The 14,795-nt window shown below is 45.7% G+C and overlaps 2 protein-coding genes across 8 annotated transcripts in view; one reads left to right on the forward strand and one right to left on the reverse strand.

The window, feature by feature from the left end:
• Positions 1 to 4,766: 4,766 nt before the first annotated feature.
• Positions 4,767 to 9,364, forward strand: RPP38 (ribonuclease P/MRP subunit p38). Of its 5 annotated transcripts, none has more exons than XM_043563788.1 (3): positions 4,767 to 4,885; positions 6,379 to 6,594; positions 8,425 to 9,364. In XM_043563788.1, exon 3 carries the CDS (start codon positions 8,435 to 8,437, stop codon positions 9,278 to 9,280), a length of 846 nt encoding a protein of 281 aa, XP_043419723.1. In that variant the 5' UTR covers positions 4,767 to 4,885; positions 6,379 to 6,594; positions 8,425 to 8,434; the 3' UTR covers positions 9,281 to 9,364. The 5 variants fall into 5 exon arrangements, with proteins under 5 accessions (XP_043419723.1, XP_043419725.1, XP_043419724.1 ...); XM_043563790.1 differs by having other exon boundaries at positions 4,787 to 4,885; positions 6,538 to 6,594; XM_043563789.1 differs by lacking the exon at positions 4,767 to 4,885 and adding an exon at positions 4,896 to 5,331 and having other exon boundaries at positions 8,423 to 9,364.
• Positions 9,365 to 9,473: 109 nt separating this feature from the next.
• NMT2 (N-myristoyltransferase 2) overlaps positions 9,474 to 14,795 on the reverse strand; it is a 77,165-nt gene continuing 71,843 nt past the window's right edge. Inside the window, exons 11-13 of one of the 3 annotated variants that reach the window (XR_006294649.1) lie at positions 13,039 to 13,176; positions 12,481 to 12,867; positions 9,474 to 9,690 (exon numbers count right to left, since the gene is read on the reverse strand). Coding sequence is in view for 2 of the 3 variants with exons in the window: in XM_043563784.1 (XP_043419719.1) it covers positions 12,847 to 12,867; positions 13,039 to 13,176 (159 nt within the window). In the remaining variant the exon portion in view is untranslated. Of the gene's footprint in view, positions 9,691 to 10,411; positions 12,868 to 13,038; positions 13,177 to 14,795 lie in introns of those variants that run through there. The other 2 variants (XM_043563784.1, XM_043563785.1) reach the window with 2 other exon arrangements.

Here is a 14,795-nt window from a genome sequence, read left to right on the forward strand (position 1 = left end):
AACGCGGGACTCGAACTGATGAACCATGAGATCGTGACCTGAGCTGAAGTCAGATGCTTAACAGACTGAGCCACTCAGGTGCCCCTAGGATTTTTTTTAATGCAACAAAAATGCCCATTGGGATTTTGATAGGGATTGCAATGACTCTTTAGGTCACTTTGTGTAGTATTTATCAAGACGAGCACTTCTTAATTGTGGCTGAGCATTTAATCTGGAAGACAAACCACAGACACAAACCTAATGCCTGATTCCTGCCACCAGAGATCATGTTAAAGGCTGTGGGGTGCAAGCACCAGGAGTGACACAGCAGGGCTGAGATCTATTGTCTGAAGCAAAACGGTAACTCTTTTATTTATTTTTATTATATTTTAAAATGTTTTTTATTTATTTTTTGAGAGAGAGCACGTAAGCAGGGGAGGGGCAGAGAGAGAGGGAGACAGAGGCGCAAGATTATGACCTGAGCCAAAGTCGGATGCTCACCCAACTGAGCCACTCAGGCGCCTGCTAACTCTCCTTTTAGAATAGCCTCTGCATAGTGTATGTGGTGGTCCAGGATTATTCAGGTCCTATTGACCTGTTCAACCTCATCTTTCACTGCTCTCCTTCCTCACATGCACATCCCACCCCCAGCTATCCAGGCCCATGGCTAGCTACCATCCCACTGTCTGGAATGCTCTTTCCCATCTTCTTAACTGGCCAGGCCCTCTTTCAAGACTCACACCTCCTCCTCCAGGAAGCCTTCAGGGTAAGAATTATCTTTAGTGTGGGCTACAAGCCTAGAGCCACTTCTCTCCTCTCCTGTCATTCTCACCTTCCTTCCGAGGGCTCCCCCTGCTGCTTGGGTCTCTTTCCCTGTTCTAACAGGTCAAGCACACTCCTGCCTCAGGGCCTCAACCTTCCCCCACTCTTCCCCGGCTCAGTCCTCCACTTCCTCCAGGTCTTGGTTGAACCGGCACCTCTCTGTGAGGCCTTTTAGCACCCAGCCCAGCTGAGACACAGAGAGAGAGGGAGACACAGAATCTGAAGCAGGCTCCAGGCTCCCAGCTGTCAGCACAGAGCCCGATGTGGGGCTCGAACTCACGAACCATGAGATCATGACCTGAGCCGAAGTCAGACGCTTAACCACTGAGCCACCCAGGCACCCCAATATAAATGTCTACTTTAAAAAAGTCTAAAATTATAGGTTTATGTTTATGTATATCTATGGTACATTGTGAATAGTTACCTGTAGCTTATTTTGTATCATACAGACACTTTATTTCCAAAATTACTGGTGCTGGCTCTTTAGGACCTATAGAAAATCTAAAGCCTAGATTCCTATCACATTAGGCCTCTGCCCTTAAAAAGAAAACAAAACAAGGGTACCTGGCTGGCTCAGTCAGTGGAGCGTGTGACTCTAGATCTTGGGGTTGTGAGTTTGAGCTCCACATTGGGTGCAGAGGTTACTTTAAAAAAAAAAAAGAAAACCTCAAAAAATAAACAAAACATGGGGCACCTGGGTGGCGCAGTCGGTTAAGCGTCCGACTTCAGCCAGGTCACGATCTCGCGGTCCGTGAGTTCGAGCCCCGCGTCGGGCTCTGGGCTGATGGCTCAGAGCCTGGAGCCTGTTTCCCATTCTGTGTCTCCCTCTCTCTCTGCCCCTCCCCCGTTCATGCTCTGTCTCTCTCTGTCCCAAAAATAAATAAATGTTGAAAAAAAAATTAAAAAAAAAATAAACAAAACAAAACTCTAATAAATAGAATCTACTAAAAAAAAAAAAAATCCCCAGACAGCTCTTTGACCATTTAAGATCTTTCAAATATCTCTTTTTGAATAGGACAGCTCTCCTCCAAGGCCCCCTGACAACCTTGCATGTCTCCGTCTAGCCATGTAGGCAAGGCTTGACTGCAGGGGCAGAATGCCTGAGAACCCTTCTGCAGCGAGGGTCCCTATCTTGTGGAAGACTCCCACAAAGGTGTTTCTCTTCGGGGCGCCTGGGTGGCTCCGCTGGTTAAATGTAGGACTTCAGTTCAGGTCATGATCTCATGGATCGTGAGTTTGAGCCCTGCATCAGGGTCTGTGCTGACAGCTCAGAGCCTGGAGCCTGCTTCGGACTCTGTCTCCCTCTCTCTCTCTGCCCCTCCCCAACTCTCTCTCTCCCAAAAATAAACATTAAAAAATTTTTTAAAAAAGGTGTTTCTCTTCCATTTCCCTAGTTTTAGTGGAGACTAATGCTTTTCACCTTGCCCCCTGCCCTCTCTGCTCGCCACCTTAGGGTATATATAGCTGCAGGCTTCTGTGTAAGTCTATGAAACTGCTCAGCTGAAGTTTAAAGCTGGCTTGTCAATGCAGTGACCCCATCACTCATGACACCTATGGTTAGTGATCTCTGGGACTAGGGATGTCCCATGGGCCTAGGGAGGCAGGGAACTGATAAACATGCTGATCTTGCTTTTGCTGTCTCAGAAGTATAACAAATGGCCTACATCCGATTAGATTCTTTTTCTCCTTACTGGCCTTATCTATGGATGTGTGGCACGTCACCATGCTGTTGCTTAGAGATCGCTTAACGGCTTGAAATGTCTCACGTTTAGGTTGCATCTACAGATACCTAATGACATGACTTATCACCAAGGCCCTTAAACCACTCTTACATCACGACAAGCATATAAATCTACCAATAGTCCAATTCTGGAATTAATGTAAAAAGTAAACTTCATTATTCAAAGACCAAATTGAGGCTTTACAGGGCAAAATAACTGAATAGCTGTCATTACAAGCTTATATATACAGGGGCGCCTGGATGGCTCAGTCCCTTAAGCATCTGACTTCAGCTCAGGTCATGATCTCACAGTTTATGGGTTCAAGCTCCTTGACCGGCTCTATGCTGACAGCTCAGAGCCTGGAGCCTGCTCTGGATTCTGTGTCTCCCTCCCTGTCTGCCCCTCCCCCACTCACACTCCGTATCTCTCTCTCTCTCAAAAATAAACATTTAAAAAAAGGTTCTATATACATATGTACATATATATACACATACACCACGTGAGTTAAAGTGATAATTTGAAGACTATGTGAGAAACATTGAAAAAAGTTATATGGAAAGAAAATCAGAATACAAAATTTAATCTGTATTATTTCACAATTTAAATACATGCACAAATGTGAAACAAATCAGAAAGGAACACTGAAAGGAAATGTGTTTTGAAGTAATTGGGTCACGGGAGAAGTGTTTGGTTTTTTTCTTGCAATGTTTGTGTGATCCAACTTCTTTGAAGTGTGGTTATTCATTTTAGCAAAATTCTTGCGGCAATTATATTGGCAGTCTCAAAATAAAACACATGCACTAAAATCATAGAGGCTACTGTTAATTTTTATTAACTCGTAATTCAGATTGTCCCTGGATGTATCACAGTTACACTTACCCAGCACTTTTTCTGTGCCACTGTGCTAATCATCTTACAGAGATGATCTCTTCTAATAAGCACAACAGGTACTATTTTTATCACTTCATGGAGAGGGTTAATTAGCTTGCTTTAGGAGTCAGATACTTGGCCAGGGATGGAGTTAGGATTTCAATCCAGGCAGCCTGGCCCCAGAGCCATGGGGTGTAAATGGTAGGTAATACTCACAGAGGGAATGCAAACTGAGAAGATGCTACAAATCTAACTACACAGTCTGGAACCTTAGGGGGACAAAAATTTATTCACATTTCCTTCCCATCACTCTAGCATTTCAATTAGGTATGTGCGTCTGCATTTCTGTTACAGCTTAAAAGCTAGAGATCTAAGACTACTTTAAAACTGAATGTTGGCAGTTCATCACGAACCAGTAAGATTCATTTTGTGAAACAAAAGCCTGTTGTTACACTCAAACTCATTGTAACTTCATTCTTCTTAATCTTTTCAATTGTGATTAAAAAAAAAAATCAAACTGTACTTTAACCCTGTGTAACCTGCAATAATTTTTGACCCAAGGGAACACAGTTTTTTGTTTTGTTTATCACCAGTTGGGCGCTATGTGGGTGACAAAAACTGAAAATACAGGAAATAGATCCAAAAAATGGAAAACAAAACGAGCAGTGAAGAGATTGAGGACGGAAAATTTTTGAGAAAGATGGAGAGAGGAAAAGTAAAGTGGGGGAGGGGCGCTAAATTGGGCTGGAAAAGAGAAAGGAATGGGGTGGGGAGGGAGCAGGCTCTTTAAGTCAGAAGCAACCTACTTTCTTCTAAGTTCTCGCCACAGCTAAATCAACAGGTTCAGAGGCCTGACCTTGCAAACGTCCTTCAGCTGTTTTGCGGTTGTCCGTGCCTTCCTAGCGACTCCATTCATAACCGTTAGTTTCCACTGGTCGGAGTTGCTACAGCGGACATTTGGAGGACTTTTCTGAGCCGCTGTCGCAGAACGCAAAGTCTTCTTTACTCTCTCCTTTCAGGGGGCTCATGATCGCCTACATTGTTGCCTGTAAGCACTTTTTTTTAAATCGCAAACCACCCCTCATCCCCCGTTTATCTTGATTTTCCTGGTGCTGGGGATGCGACGGAGATGGGGGCACTGGGACAAGGACTAGGGTTTTGCGTCCCCTTAGGCAAGCCAAATACAGAAAAGCGGGAAGAGAGACAGAGCCAACACCGCCAGGCGCTGAAAGGTAGAAACTGGATTAGAAGGGCGTGGGCGACGAGTGAAAAACCAGCCCTCCCGCAACTACAGTAGAAGAGCCCCCAGACCTAGCCTCGGAGACGGTGAGCGGCGGGTTACCACGGCAACCGTGATGTCTCGCGAGACAGACATTGCGCCTGCGCACTGACGCGATAGGACGCAGTCCTAAGCCTCCCAACCCCGCTCCCAGCCAAACTCAGGCGTTTTGCAAGTTTCTGCCTCGAGACGCTGTGGGCAGACTCTCTCCCCGGTGAGTGTCAAGGCGGGATGACGAGATGGGAAGCTCTCTGAGCGTTTGGATGGCGGAGCCGGGTAGGGCGAGGGCTCTGCGCACGCGCGTCGCGGCGCACGTGGGCGCGGTGGGGTCGCGGTCGTTAGTGGAAGTCGGACCAGGGGGACGCGGAGGACGGGAGGGGCGCGCCGGGTGGGATCGAGCCCGGGACGCCGCGGAGGGCGGAGGCCTCGGGGCGGTGGGCTCGCGAGCTCCCCAGGTCTTCCCCGGGAACCCCGCCTCCTGGGCCGCCCCCCCCTCGCCCGGACCCGCGTACTTTCCTGCCTCCGGCCCTCGGTTTACTCCCCTCTGTTCTCCTGGTGTCTGTAGGTACGAGAAATAGTACGACATAGTCCACCCTGGTCCTTCAGTGCTCCGCTGCCTAGAAGCGGGGACGGACCACAAGGTAACTACAGTTCGGTATGGTAAGTAGTGAGGAACGAGGGTACTAAATACGGGGGGGGGGGGGGGCATGCACGGGGAAGGGGTGACTCTGGGACAGGAATGCAGCCCCCGGGAACTGAGGCTGTCCTCCCCTCTGCTACCGGATCCGGAGACCGGAAGGCATTTCTGAGGCCTTCCTCTGCTCTGCTCCCAGTTGATGACACTAAGCCGAGTAGATTCTATCTCTTAACTGTTTGAGCTAGGATGTATTTCTGTGCCTTTCCCTCCGCGGCGACTCTAGTGCAGGTCACCGTCAGGCCTTCTCTGGGAACCTCTTTGCCCCTTCCACTCTTGGCAGAGGACGCCACCAGGCCGGGAATCCGCGAAGATCTTCCTGCATTGCCTTTCTAATCACTCCACTCTTCTGCTTTAAACGTTACGGTTGCTTCTCATTACAAGGCTTGCAAGGACTTTCACCCTCTGGTCTTTGTCTACCTTTGCTAATAACCTCACCGTTTCTAGCATCTCTGCCCCAGAGACCGTGAACTTCACTTCCGTGAATGTGTTCCCTGGGATACTCTTTCGGCTTCCTACTACCTTTGGCAGGCACTCTTCAGATGTAGGGTTAAAAAGGTCACTTTCTCCAGGACTTCCTTGCTGACCCCCTCAATTAAGGCAGGCTTCTGCCACGTGCTTACTATCCTGCAGTTTCCAGACCTCAGTGTGCACATCTTGTTTTATTACCTGCTGATACGTCTTTTTCATGGGCTCTAAGCCTAGTGAGGCCAGGAATGGTTTTTACTTGGTACTTTATGGCTCCGTGCATTGTGGATAATCCAGAAATACCGGAAGAACGGCGGTGGTGGGGCTGAAGGTGGGAGGGTATTGCAGGCAGGCAGAGGGAATAGTGTGTCTGAACATGTAGAGCTGGGGAACCGGAGGCCTCGTTAAACAATAAGTGGTTCTGTGGCGGGGTGTGATCATGCCTGGTGGGGCATAGAAGGTGAAAGGCTGGTGGGGAGAAAGGGGGGGGCAGAGTGGGGAGGGCCTTGTATGTCACCTTAGAGGGTTTGCACTTCATCTTCTAGGTCGTGGTTGCCCCCAAGACATAGCGCAAAAGGCACCTCGGCAAGGCCTGTTTTTCTCCTCCAAAACTGTTACTTCTCATCAGTCAGTACTTTGTTTTCTGGACCATGTGACCTAAGACTGTGCTTATTGAACTGCTTGGTTCTCATCTCCCCGGCTAGATTCTGAAGGTGGGAGTTCCCACGCCTGTCTTGGCCTCCCCTCCGGAGCACATAACTGTAAGTATTTACTGAAGGATTTAAGTATTCTGTGCTGTTCGAATACCGAGGCATGCGGACAGACTCGAGGTTTGGCAGGAGCCCTGTTAGATTTGTCTGGCTCGTCTTCATGACCACCTTCAAGCTGATGCCAGCCTCCCCCAGTCCCCACTTCCTGATTCCCGGAGCTTGAGGGGAACACGGGGAAAATGCAGGACGAGGAGTGCTGTGCAGCGGGCTTCGGCGGCAGATACCGAGGCTCCGGCAGAGCTGGCACGAACAGGGTCTGACCTTGCCTGAAGGAGCTGAGTTTTGGATTTCTGTTAGAAGGTGACTTAGGAGGAGGAGTGACCAGTGGAGGTCAGGAGGCCATTTCCAAAGGCCGTCCAGTTTTCCACAGCGCTACCCCAGCAGTTCCTAACCCTGTTCAGTATCAGATTCACCTGGGCAGCTTTTTACAAGTATAGACGCCCTGGCCCTATTCCCAGGGCCCCCAGTTCAGTACATGCGGTATAAGGACCAACCCATCCGTAGGTTTTAGAAGGCAACAGGTTATTTTTGAGGTGCAGCCAGGATTGAAAGGGCATCAAATTTGGGTCCGGAAAACCAGTTGTGACTTTGGGCAAGGCGCTTAAAGTCAAGGCTATTTTCTTACCCACACGTTGGGCAATCATATGGGAGTTGTGTGACAGTCAAGTGATACATGGAGAAAGTGCCTTCTCGCTTCTGACACGCTCCACAGAGACGCCTGTCACCATCAGTAGTAGCCAGCCTGGGCGAGCGGAAGTTTAACCGGAGCAGACCTCATTGTGCAGCGGGCATGTTGGGGCAGGCAGGCCTCAGTGGGATACATGGTTTGGAATGAGGGACTGTCTGGAAGGAGAACATCTGGTTACCTGAACACAGGGACAGTTCCAGACGCCAGACTCGTCGGGGCTGGCTTGTTTAACCCCCTTCAGCTTTGCCACGTAGGTCACTATGGGCTGAGCCCCAGGAAGAAGGGAGGCATAAAAGTGAGGGAAGAGAAACGCGCTTGCTCTGGGAAGGAGAGCCGGGATGTGCTTCCCACATCAGTGGTTTGCAACAGCTTCCCAAGAAGGAGCCTTCCTATTTTTCTTTTTCAAGTTTCATGACAAAATCCCCCTGATTTTCAGCAGATTGCCAGTTGGAGGAGCAGTCTCTTGGAATAACCGGGCAGGGGGAATGTCTCTAGATGTTCGAGGAGGGTCACCAGAAGCTTAGGGTCTGGGGAGGGAGGGAGGCTTACAAAGGGCATAGAACGCAAATATCATTTGAGTTTTTAACCGTATGCGTGGATTAACTCACACCTGGTCGGTAATCATGAATGGCAGAGGCTTCCGGGCGCTCACAGTGAGCTCTGTGCCAGGTGGACTTGGTTTTGGTTCCCTGCCGAGCCCAGTGACTGGAACGCTGCCTGCACGCCGGAGGTGCTCAGGGAGTGTTTGCTGAATGAAGCCTGAATGGAGAGCATCTTAGAAAATGTTGGCAGAATTGTAAGATTAATACCACACAGTCCTTAAAAGAATGACCATGAACAGGTAGAAACATGGAACATTTTTAATAAAGGAAATAAATAAATAGAACGTCACGGTGATTGCAGCAATGCAAAAACATGTATATATTGCCTGTATACGAATAAAGACAGTCATGAAAAAATGGGGAAAATAAATGCCTTAGTCTTAAAAGAGGTCTGGTGTATGGTCACGTACTCAGTTCTGTGGAATGAGGCTTGCTGTGGCCCATCGAGAACCAAAGTACAGGTAGGCTACTCTTATGACATGCACTGCCAGTAACACGAGTTTTACTTTGTCGTTTGCTTCTCCACGAGAGATTTTTCGGAATGGCCGCGGCTCCTCAGGCACCGGGGAGGGGCTCCGTTCGGAAGACGAGACCCTTAACCGTAAAGACCTCGCTGAACAACCCTTACGCCATCTGCTGGAGCGCGCTCGAGAGAGAACACATGCACTTCATACTGCAGACGCTTGAAGACAGATTTAAATCTCTTGGGCTTCGGAAGATGGAGGATAAGAAGAAAAAGAGAAAGCAGTTTTTAAAAGAACCAAGCCCAGACGGGTGTGGCACAGAGGTTGAGAAGAGCGAGGGCCCGAAGGAGAAACCGCCAGAAGGTAGCGAGCAGGGGTCAGGGTGGACCCCCGTGGACGTCAGGAAGCAGCTCGCCATTGGCATCAATGAAGTCACCCGCGCTCTGGAAAGGAACGGGCTGCTGCTGGTCCTGGTGTGCAGGTCAGCCAAGCCTGCCATCCTCACCTCGCACCTGATTCAGTTAAGTCTGAGCCGGGCGGTTCCCGCTTGTCAGGTTCCCCGGCTCAGCGAGAGGCTCGCACCGGTCATCGGCCTGAAGTGCGTCCTGGCCTTGGGGTTCAAAAAGACCACCACAGCCTTTGACGCTGAAGTCAGAGCTATAATTCCCCGAGTACCCAGCTTACACGTGCCCTGGCTTCAAGGAAGACCCGAGGACTCCGGGGCAAGTTTAGACACCGTGTCCTCAGAAAGCCGAGACAGAGAGGTTTTGGACACGTCCTTTGAAGACCTCTCTAAACAGAAAAGAAAGCTTGTTGGAAGTCAGCAGGCTGTGGTGTTACAACCCCTTAAAATAAAGAAACTGATTCCAAACCCCAATAAGATAAGGAAACCACCCAAAGGTAAAAAAACGACCTCAAAGTAATCTTGGGTCACCTTATCGTTTCGCACAGTTGTAAGATGACACTTTACGAAGAAGCCTTGGAACTAATAAAATTTGTTATTTTTACGTATATTCTTGAATACTTTTGGTAACATCCGTTTCATACGTATAAGACTCTTTGTATAGCCGGATGGGCTGACGCTTGAAAACACTAAGTGCAGAAAATATCCAGAAGTACAAATATTGTAACAAAAGTTTATTGCGACTAATGTCCATGCTTGTATAAATTCACTTTCCAAGAGGCTGGTACCAATGCTAGTAAGCAAGCAAATCTGCATCCCACGACACTTAACATCTTTCTGGCAGGCTTGGAAGGTGTGCCACAGTAAACAGGTTCTAGTTAGTGCTGCCGGTGAGAGTGGACTGCAGATGCATCATCAACTTTAAAAGAGCTATGAAACACCAAACAATACATCGTCTTTAGAAACATCACAAAAACGGGGCACCTGGGTGGCTCAGTGGGTTAAGCGACCGACTTCTGCTCAGGTCATGATCTCGCGGTTTGCCGGTTCGAGCCCCACATCGAGCCCCACATCGGGCTGTGTGCTGACAGCTTGCACAGAGCCTGGAGCTTGCCTCTGATTCTGTGTCTCCCCCTCTCTCTGCCTCTCCAATGCTCATGCTCTGTCTCTCTCTGTCTCTCAATAATAAACATTAAAACAAAAATTAAAAAAAAAAATCACAAAAAAATCTTTTTTTCTTAACTTCCTGTTGATTTAACTTTGTAGGTAGGCAAATGTATGAGCTTGGGAGAAAGGCTTAATGTTCATAAAAAAAAGCCAGACACGGTATTTTGAATGGCTGAAGTTCACCCCTTTATGTGGTTAACTTACTTTCTTGGAAATATAACATGGGTACAAAGTAGGCCGGTAATTAGGTGAAATAAGTCAGGAAGAGAATTAAAAAAAGTAAACTGATGGGGCGCCTGGGTGGCTCAGTCGGTAAGCATCCAAAGTCGGCTCAGGTCATGATCTCATGGTTCATGAGTTCACGCCCTGCATCAGGTTCTCTGCTGTCAGTGTGGAGCCCTCTTGGGATCCTCTGTCCCCCTTCCTCCCTGCCCTCCCTTCCCTTTCTCGCAAAAAGAAACATTAAAAAAAAATTTAGTCCTAATAACTTCATCAACACAAGCGATTTTACTGATTTTCAATTTTGAAATATTTACTGGCAATCTGCCTAAATTATAAAGAGGGAGATGTGACACTTATTAACTAGTGCATTTAAAAACGACAGAAAAACTGAATTCTACAACTGAATTATGTAAACAAAGGAAAAGTGCCATAGCCTCATCACGAGGGGAGCTTGTGATAAAATTTGGCAATTCTGCAATTATTTGAAAACCTGCTTCACGTAAGACTGTGCCATAAAAATGAGTGGAATATAATTCCCAACTATAGTCTTGACGCCAGATTAAATTAAAATCCCTAATTCCCAGCTAGAGCCTTGAGTCCAGATTAACTTAAAATTCCATTTACTTGGGGCGCCTGGGTGGTTAAGCACCTGACTTAGGCTCAGGTCATGATCTCGAGGTTCGTGAGTTAGAGCCCCGCGTGGGGCTCTGTGCTGACAGCTCAGCGCCTGGGGCCTGCTTTGGGTACTGTGTCTCCCTTTCCCTGCCCCTTCCCCATTCATACTGTCTCTCTCTGTCTCTCTCAAGAATAAACATTAAAAAAAATTTTTTTTTAAATAAAAAAAAATCCCGTTTACTTAATTCTTGGTGTTTCAATGAATTAGTTCAGTTTTGCTTCCAAAGCCACTCTCCTGTTAAGGAAGAATGGGGTAATGCAGTTGGGTCCGAACCATTGGTCTTCAAAAACCATCCCTGTCCTCAGGCACTACTGTGCCCCCCCGGCGCCCTCTAGTGGTGGTCTCGGGGCTGCCACGGCTGTGGGTTTAATCTTGTGCAGAAAGTGGCTTTCAGCTCTTTAGTGTAAGTCAGAGCTGACAAAATTTTTTTTCTGTAAAGGGCCAGGTAGTAAATACGCTAGGCCTTTTGGGCCATACAGTGCTGTCAGAATAACACAACTCTGCCTTTTGTAGTGTGAAGCAGCCACAGGAAATGCGTAAGCAAGTGAGTGTGACTGTGTTCCAATGACACTTTATATATGGATGCTGAAATCTGCATTTCCTATAATTCTCACATCACAAGATGTTATTTTTCTTTGATCCTCCCCCCCACCCCCACCCCCAGAACCATTCAAACATGTAAAAACCATTCTTAGCTCACGGGCTGTACAAAAAGAGGTGATGGGCTGGATTTGGCTCGTGGGCCATAGTTTGCTAGGTCCTGCCTGGTATAAGGTATGACCAGTTTCATCTGGCCGCTTACAACATAAAGACTGTCATATTGTCGAAAATTCAATTTTTCTGGACTGAAGAGCCTAGGCACTGGTACAGTAAAGGCAGGAACAAGTATATCTACTTTGTGGTATTTGAGCCAAAGCCAGTTTCCACGTGGCCTCGTTCACGTTTTCCCCCTCCTGGACTACTGGCAGTTAATATGCACGTAGATATGTACACTGAGAAAACTGGTTTTCAAATTCTAGTTAAAAACACCATCAGTAACAAAATTATGAACACTTATTTACAAATAACATTTTCCATTAGCATGACAGCTTTCATGATAAATTAAAGTCAGCATAAAGGAACATGTGCAATTTTGCATAAGTAATAAAAACATTCAAACTATCAATGTCCTGATAGCACTAATAAATTCCACTGAGCATTTCTTTTGGCTTTAGAGCTTTTATTTTCTTTGCCTCACATCTCTTGTTGCTGCCGAGAAGAAGCGAGTATGTGCAGCAGCAGCAAAGTCTAGTCAGCCATGGGTGTAGACTCAGAGAGACCGTGTTTGCACAAAACTTTGCTTCTGAAACCAGTCCACTGACCTGTTGAAGATCAAAGTACAAATCTATGTGTTTACTTACTTGGCGACTCTGCTCCTGGAGAAATAAATGTACTTACTAGTCCCCGGTACATTTTGATCTCACTATATACTTAGACACCCCCCACTCCTGAGTTGCACACGTCCCGGTTCCATAAACGCTCTCAATCACACTGCAAGGTGGGGAAGTACCGATTTGCCAGATGGATCCTTCATTCTGTTACATGGACAAACAGACCAACACTTAATCAAAGAAATGCAGCAGTTCATCTCCACACAACAGCAAAGATTTGCTTACACAATTCTGTGACTTCTGTTCAGTCCATAGAAAAACAGTCTCTTTTCTACAGAGAGGAAAAATCCCTTCTCTTCATCAGGAGACAGCCAAAAGTCTGAAAATTCGAGGAATGTGCTCTTTGTACCCTTTCATCCCTCCTACAAATAGGTGAACAGTGGAAAAAAAGAATGTTAACATTCTAGCTAGAAAGATGTACTATTGGTCACGTATGGGTGTTTTTTCATCTTTTCTGATTGTTACCGACGACATCGATTTTGCCGAAGTTGTGCTTTTATTTTATTCTTCTTTGGAATGGCAGTTCCAGGAATCATTAAATAGAATATTAACAAATGATGATGCCAGAGTTCTAGAAATAGAAATATCCATCTATTGTAATACTAGTCCAACCTAGGGAGGGAAGAAACATAACAGGTAAGCAAGAAAAAATAAATTATCGTGTAACAGATCTGTATGTTTTAAAAGCTACTAAAAAACACCTTACCAATCCTAAGGGAAGCAAGTATGGGAATTCCTAGGTAAATGTATGAAGTTTATAAAGGGTGCGTCAACTTCACTTACCTTTTCAGAATCTGTTCCTGGACATCTCCAATTGTACAGATAATACTGCAAATTGCCATCTCCTATGCCAAACTTGAGTTTTTCCAAGAAGGTCTTATTTTCCATCAAATCTAGTGCATTGAATACATCAAATCCTTTCTGCCAATATAAAAAGGATTTAAAAATTTAAATTTCAAAGGACCAGAGTGTTTCCTCTATTATGTATTTCAGTGTAATATTTAATTCATCTACTAACAGCTTGAATATGCATTTCTCCTAAAGAGGTTTAATGTCTATAATCTATGTGTAGGTGAAGAACTCAGTTCAAATGGTCTTATAAAACTAGCAGCGAGTCTGACAGAGTCAGGAGGCTTACCCAGAAATGCTCAGTCCAAATCGGTAGTATGTTGGCTAACACTAACACAATCTATGAAGATCTCAGAGAATATTCTGTCCCTGTTTTAGAAGGAACATTTTGCCCAGATGGCTCTGTCTCCAGAACTGTTAGTTATTGGCCTTTTGAAGTTCTGACTTAGCTAGAGCTTTAACGACTTCAAGTGTATCCTTGTCTTGGGCTGCTGCTGGGAAGTAAATTTAGTAACATTTTACTAGTAAAAATCTAATTTCTTAAAAATGTTAAGGAATAATACCATGAAAGACATGGTATAGATGAAGCCCTAAATTTCTATTTCTCAGGGGTTTTGCTTTAAATCATTTATTGTCGGCCTTTTATGGGGGGGAGGAAGTAGCTGAAAAAGAACAGGATCAAAGAATCTGGATAATGTTGACTTGGGGATCCAAGAGTACAATGTTAAAAAAAAAAATGTTTTCAGTTATCAAATGCCAGATAAATGCAGCTATGTCTCACGTGTTGTTCCCAGTTTCTCACAAATAACATTTTCTCATGTTTAATAATTACGTCAAAATAACTGTTAGCTAATTTCAACTTTTTTTTTTCTCTTTCTTTTTTTTTTTTTTTGAGAGAGAGAATCTCAAGCAGGCTCCGTGCTCAGTGTGGAGCCTGACGTGGGGCTCGAACTCACCATCGTGAGATCACGACCTGAGCCAAAATCAAGAGTCAGACACTCAACCAACTGAGCCACTCGGATGCCCCTCAACTTCCTTTTAAAAGAAAATGTTTCTTTGTAGCAAGAATTTAACAATTATCCTAATTACTACAACTAGAAAAATACTGCAAATATAGGACAGCACATTTTGAATTTAATTCCTTTCATTTTTCAAAATGCCTTTTATTTTAAAATTCAGAGACTAGTTCAGTCCAAAAAAAGGTTGTTGTTGCTAATTATTCACTACAACACAAACACATATGTTCCTTATATCAAGCATCATGTATTTTCCCTATATTCCTTGTATTATGAGTTTTATGCATTCTTATATGAGGGTTAGGAGTTTCTAATTTGGGGGCACCTGGGTGGCTCAGTCGGTTAAACATCCGACTTCAGCTCAGGTCATGATCTCAAGGCTCGTGAGTTCGAGCCCACGTCAGGCTCTGTGCTGACAGCTCAGAGCCTGGAGACTGTTTTGGATTCTGTGTATCCCTCTCTCTGTGCCCCTCCCCTGCTTGTGCTCTGTCTCTCTCTGCTCTCAAAAATAAACATTAAAAACAAAAAAGTTTCTAATTTGCACAAAATGTTTTTGGTTAAGTTGCAAATAGAATTAATGATGCAAACAGTCACTGAAGTTTTAAAAGAAACTCTTATCAAAATTGTTCCTCTGGTGGTCAACAGTAAAAAAACATCTCAAATGAGGGGTGCCTG

The sequence above is a fragment of the Prionailurus bengalensis genome, chromosome B4, assembly GCF_016509475.1.
Source record: "Prionailurus bengalensis isolate Pbe53 chromosome B4, Fcat_Pben_1.1_paternal_pri, whole genome shotgun sequence".
Taxonomy (NCBI): domain Eukaryota; kingdom Metazoa; phylum Chordata; class Mammalia; order Carnivora; family Felidae; genus Prionailurus; species Prionailurus bengalensis.

Bases quoted from the DNA above. Each gene is read 5' to 3' on its own strand.
- RPP38 (XM_043563786.1), top strand. The intron at 6,595-8,422 runs GTAAGTATTTAC...CTTCTCCACGAG, and splicing joins CCCCTCCGGAGCACATAACT to AGATTTTTCGGAATGGCCGC.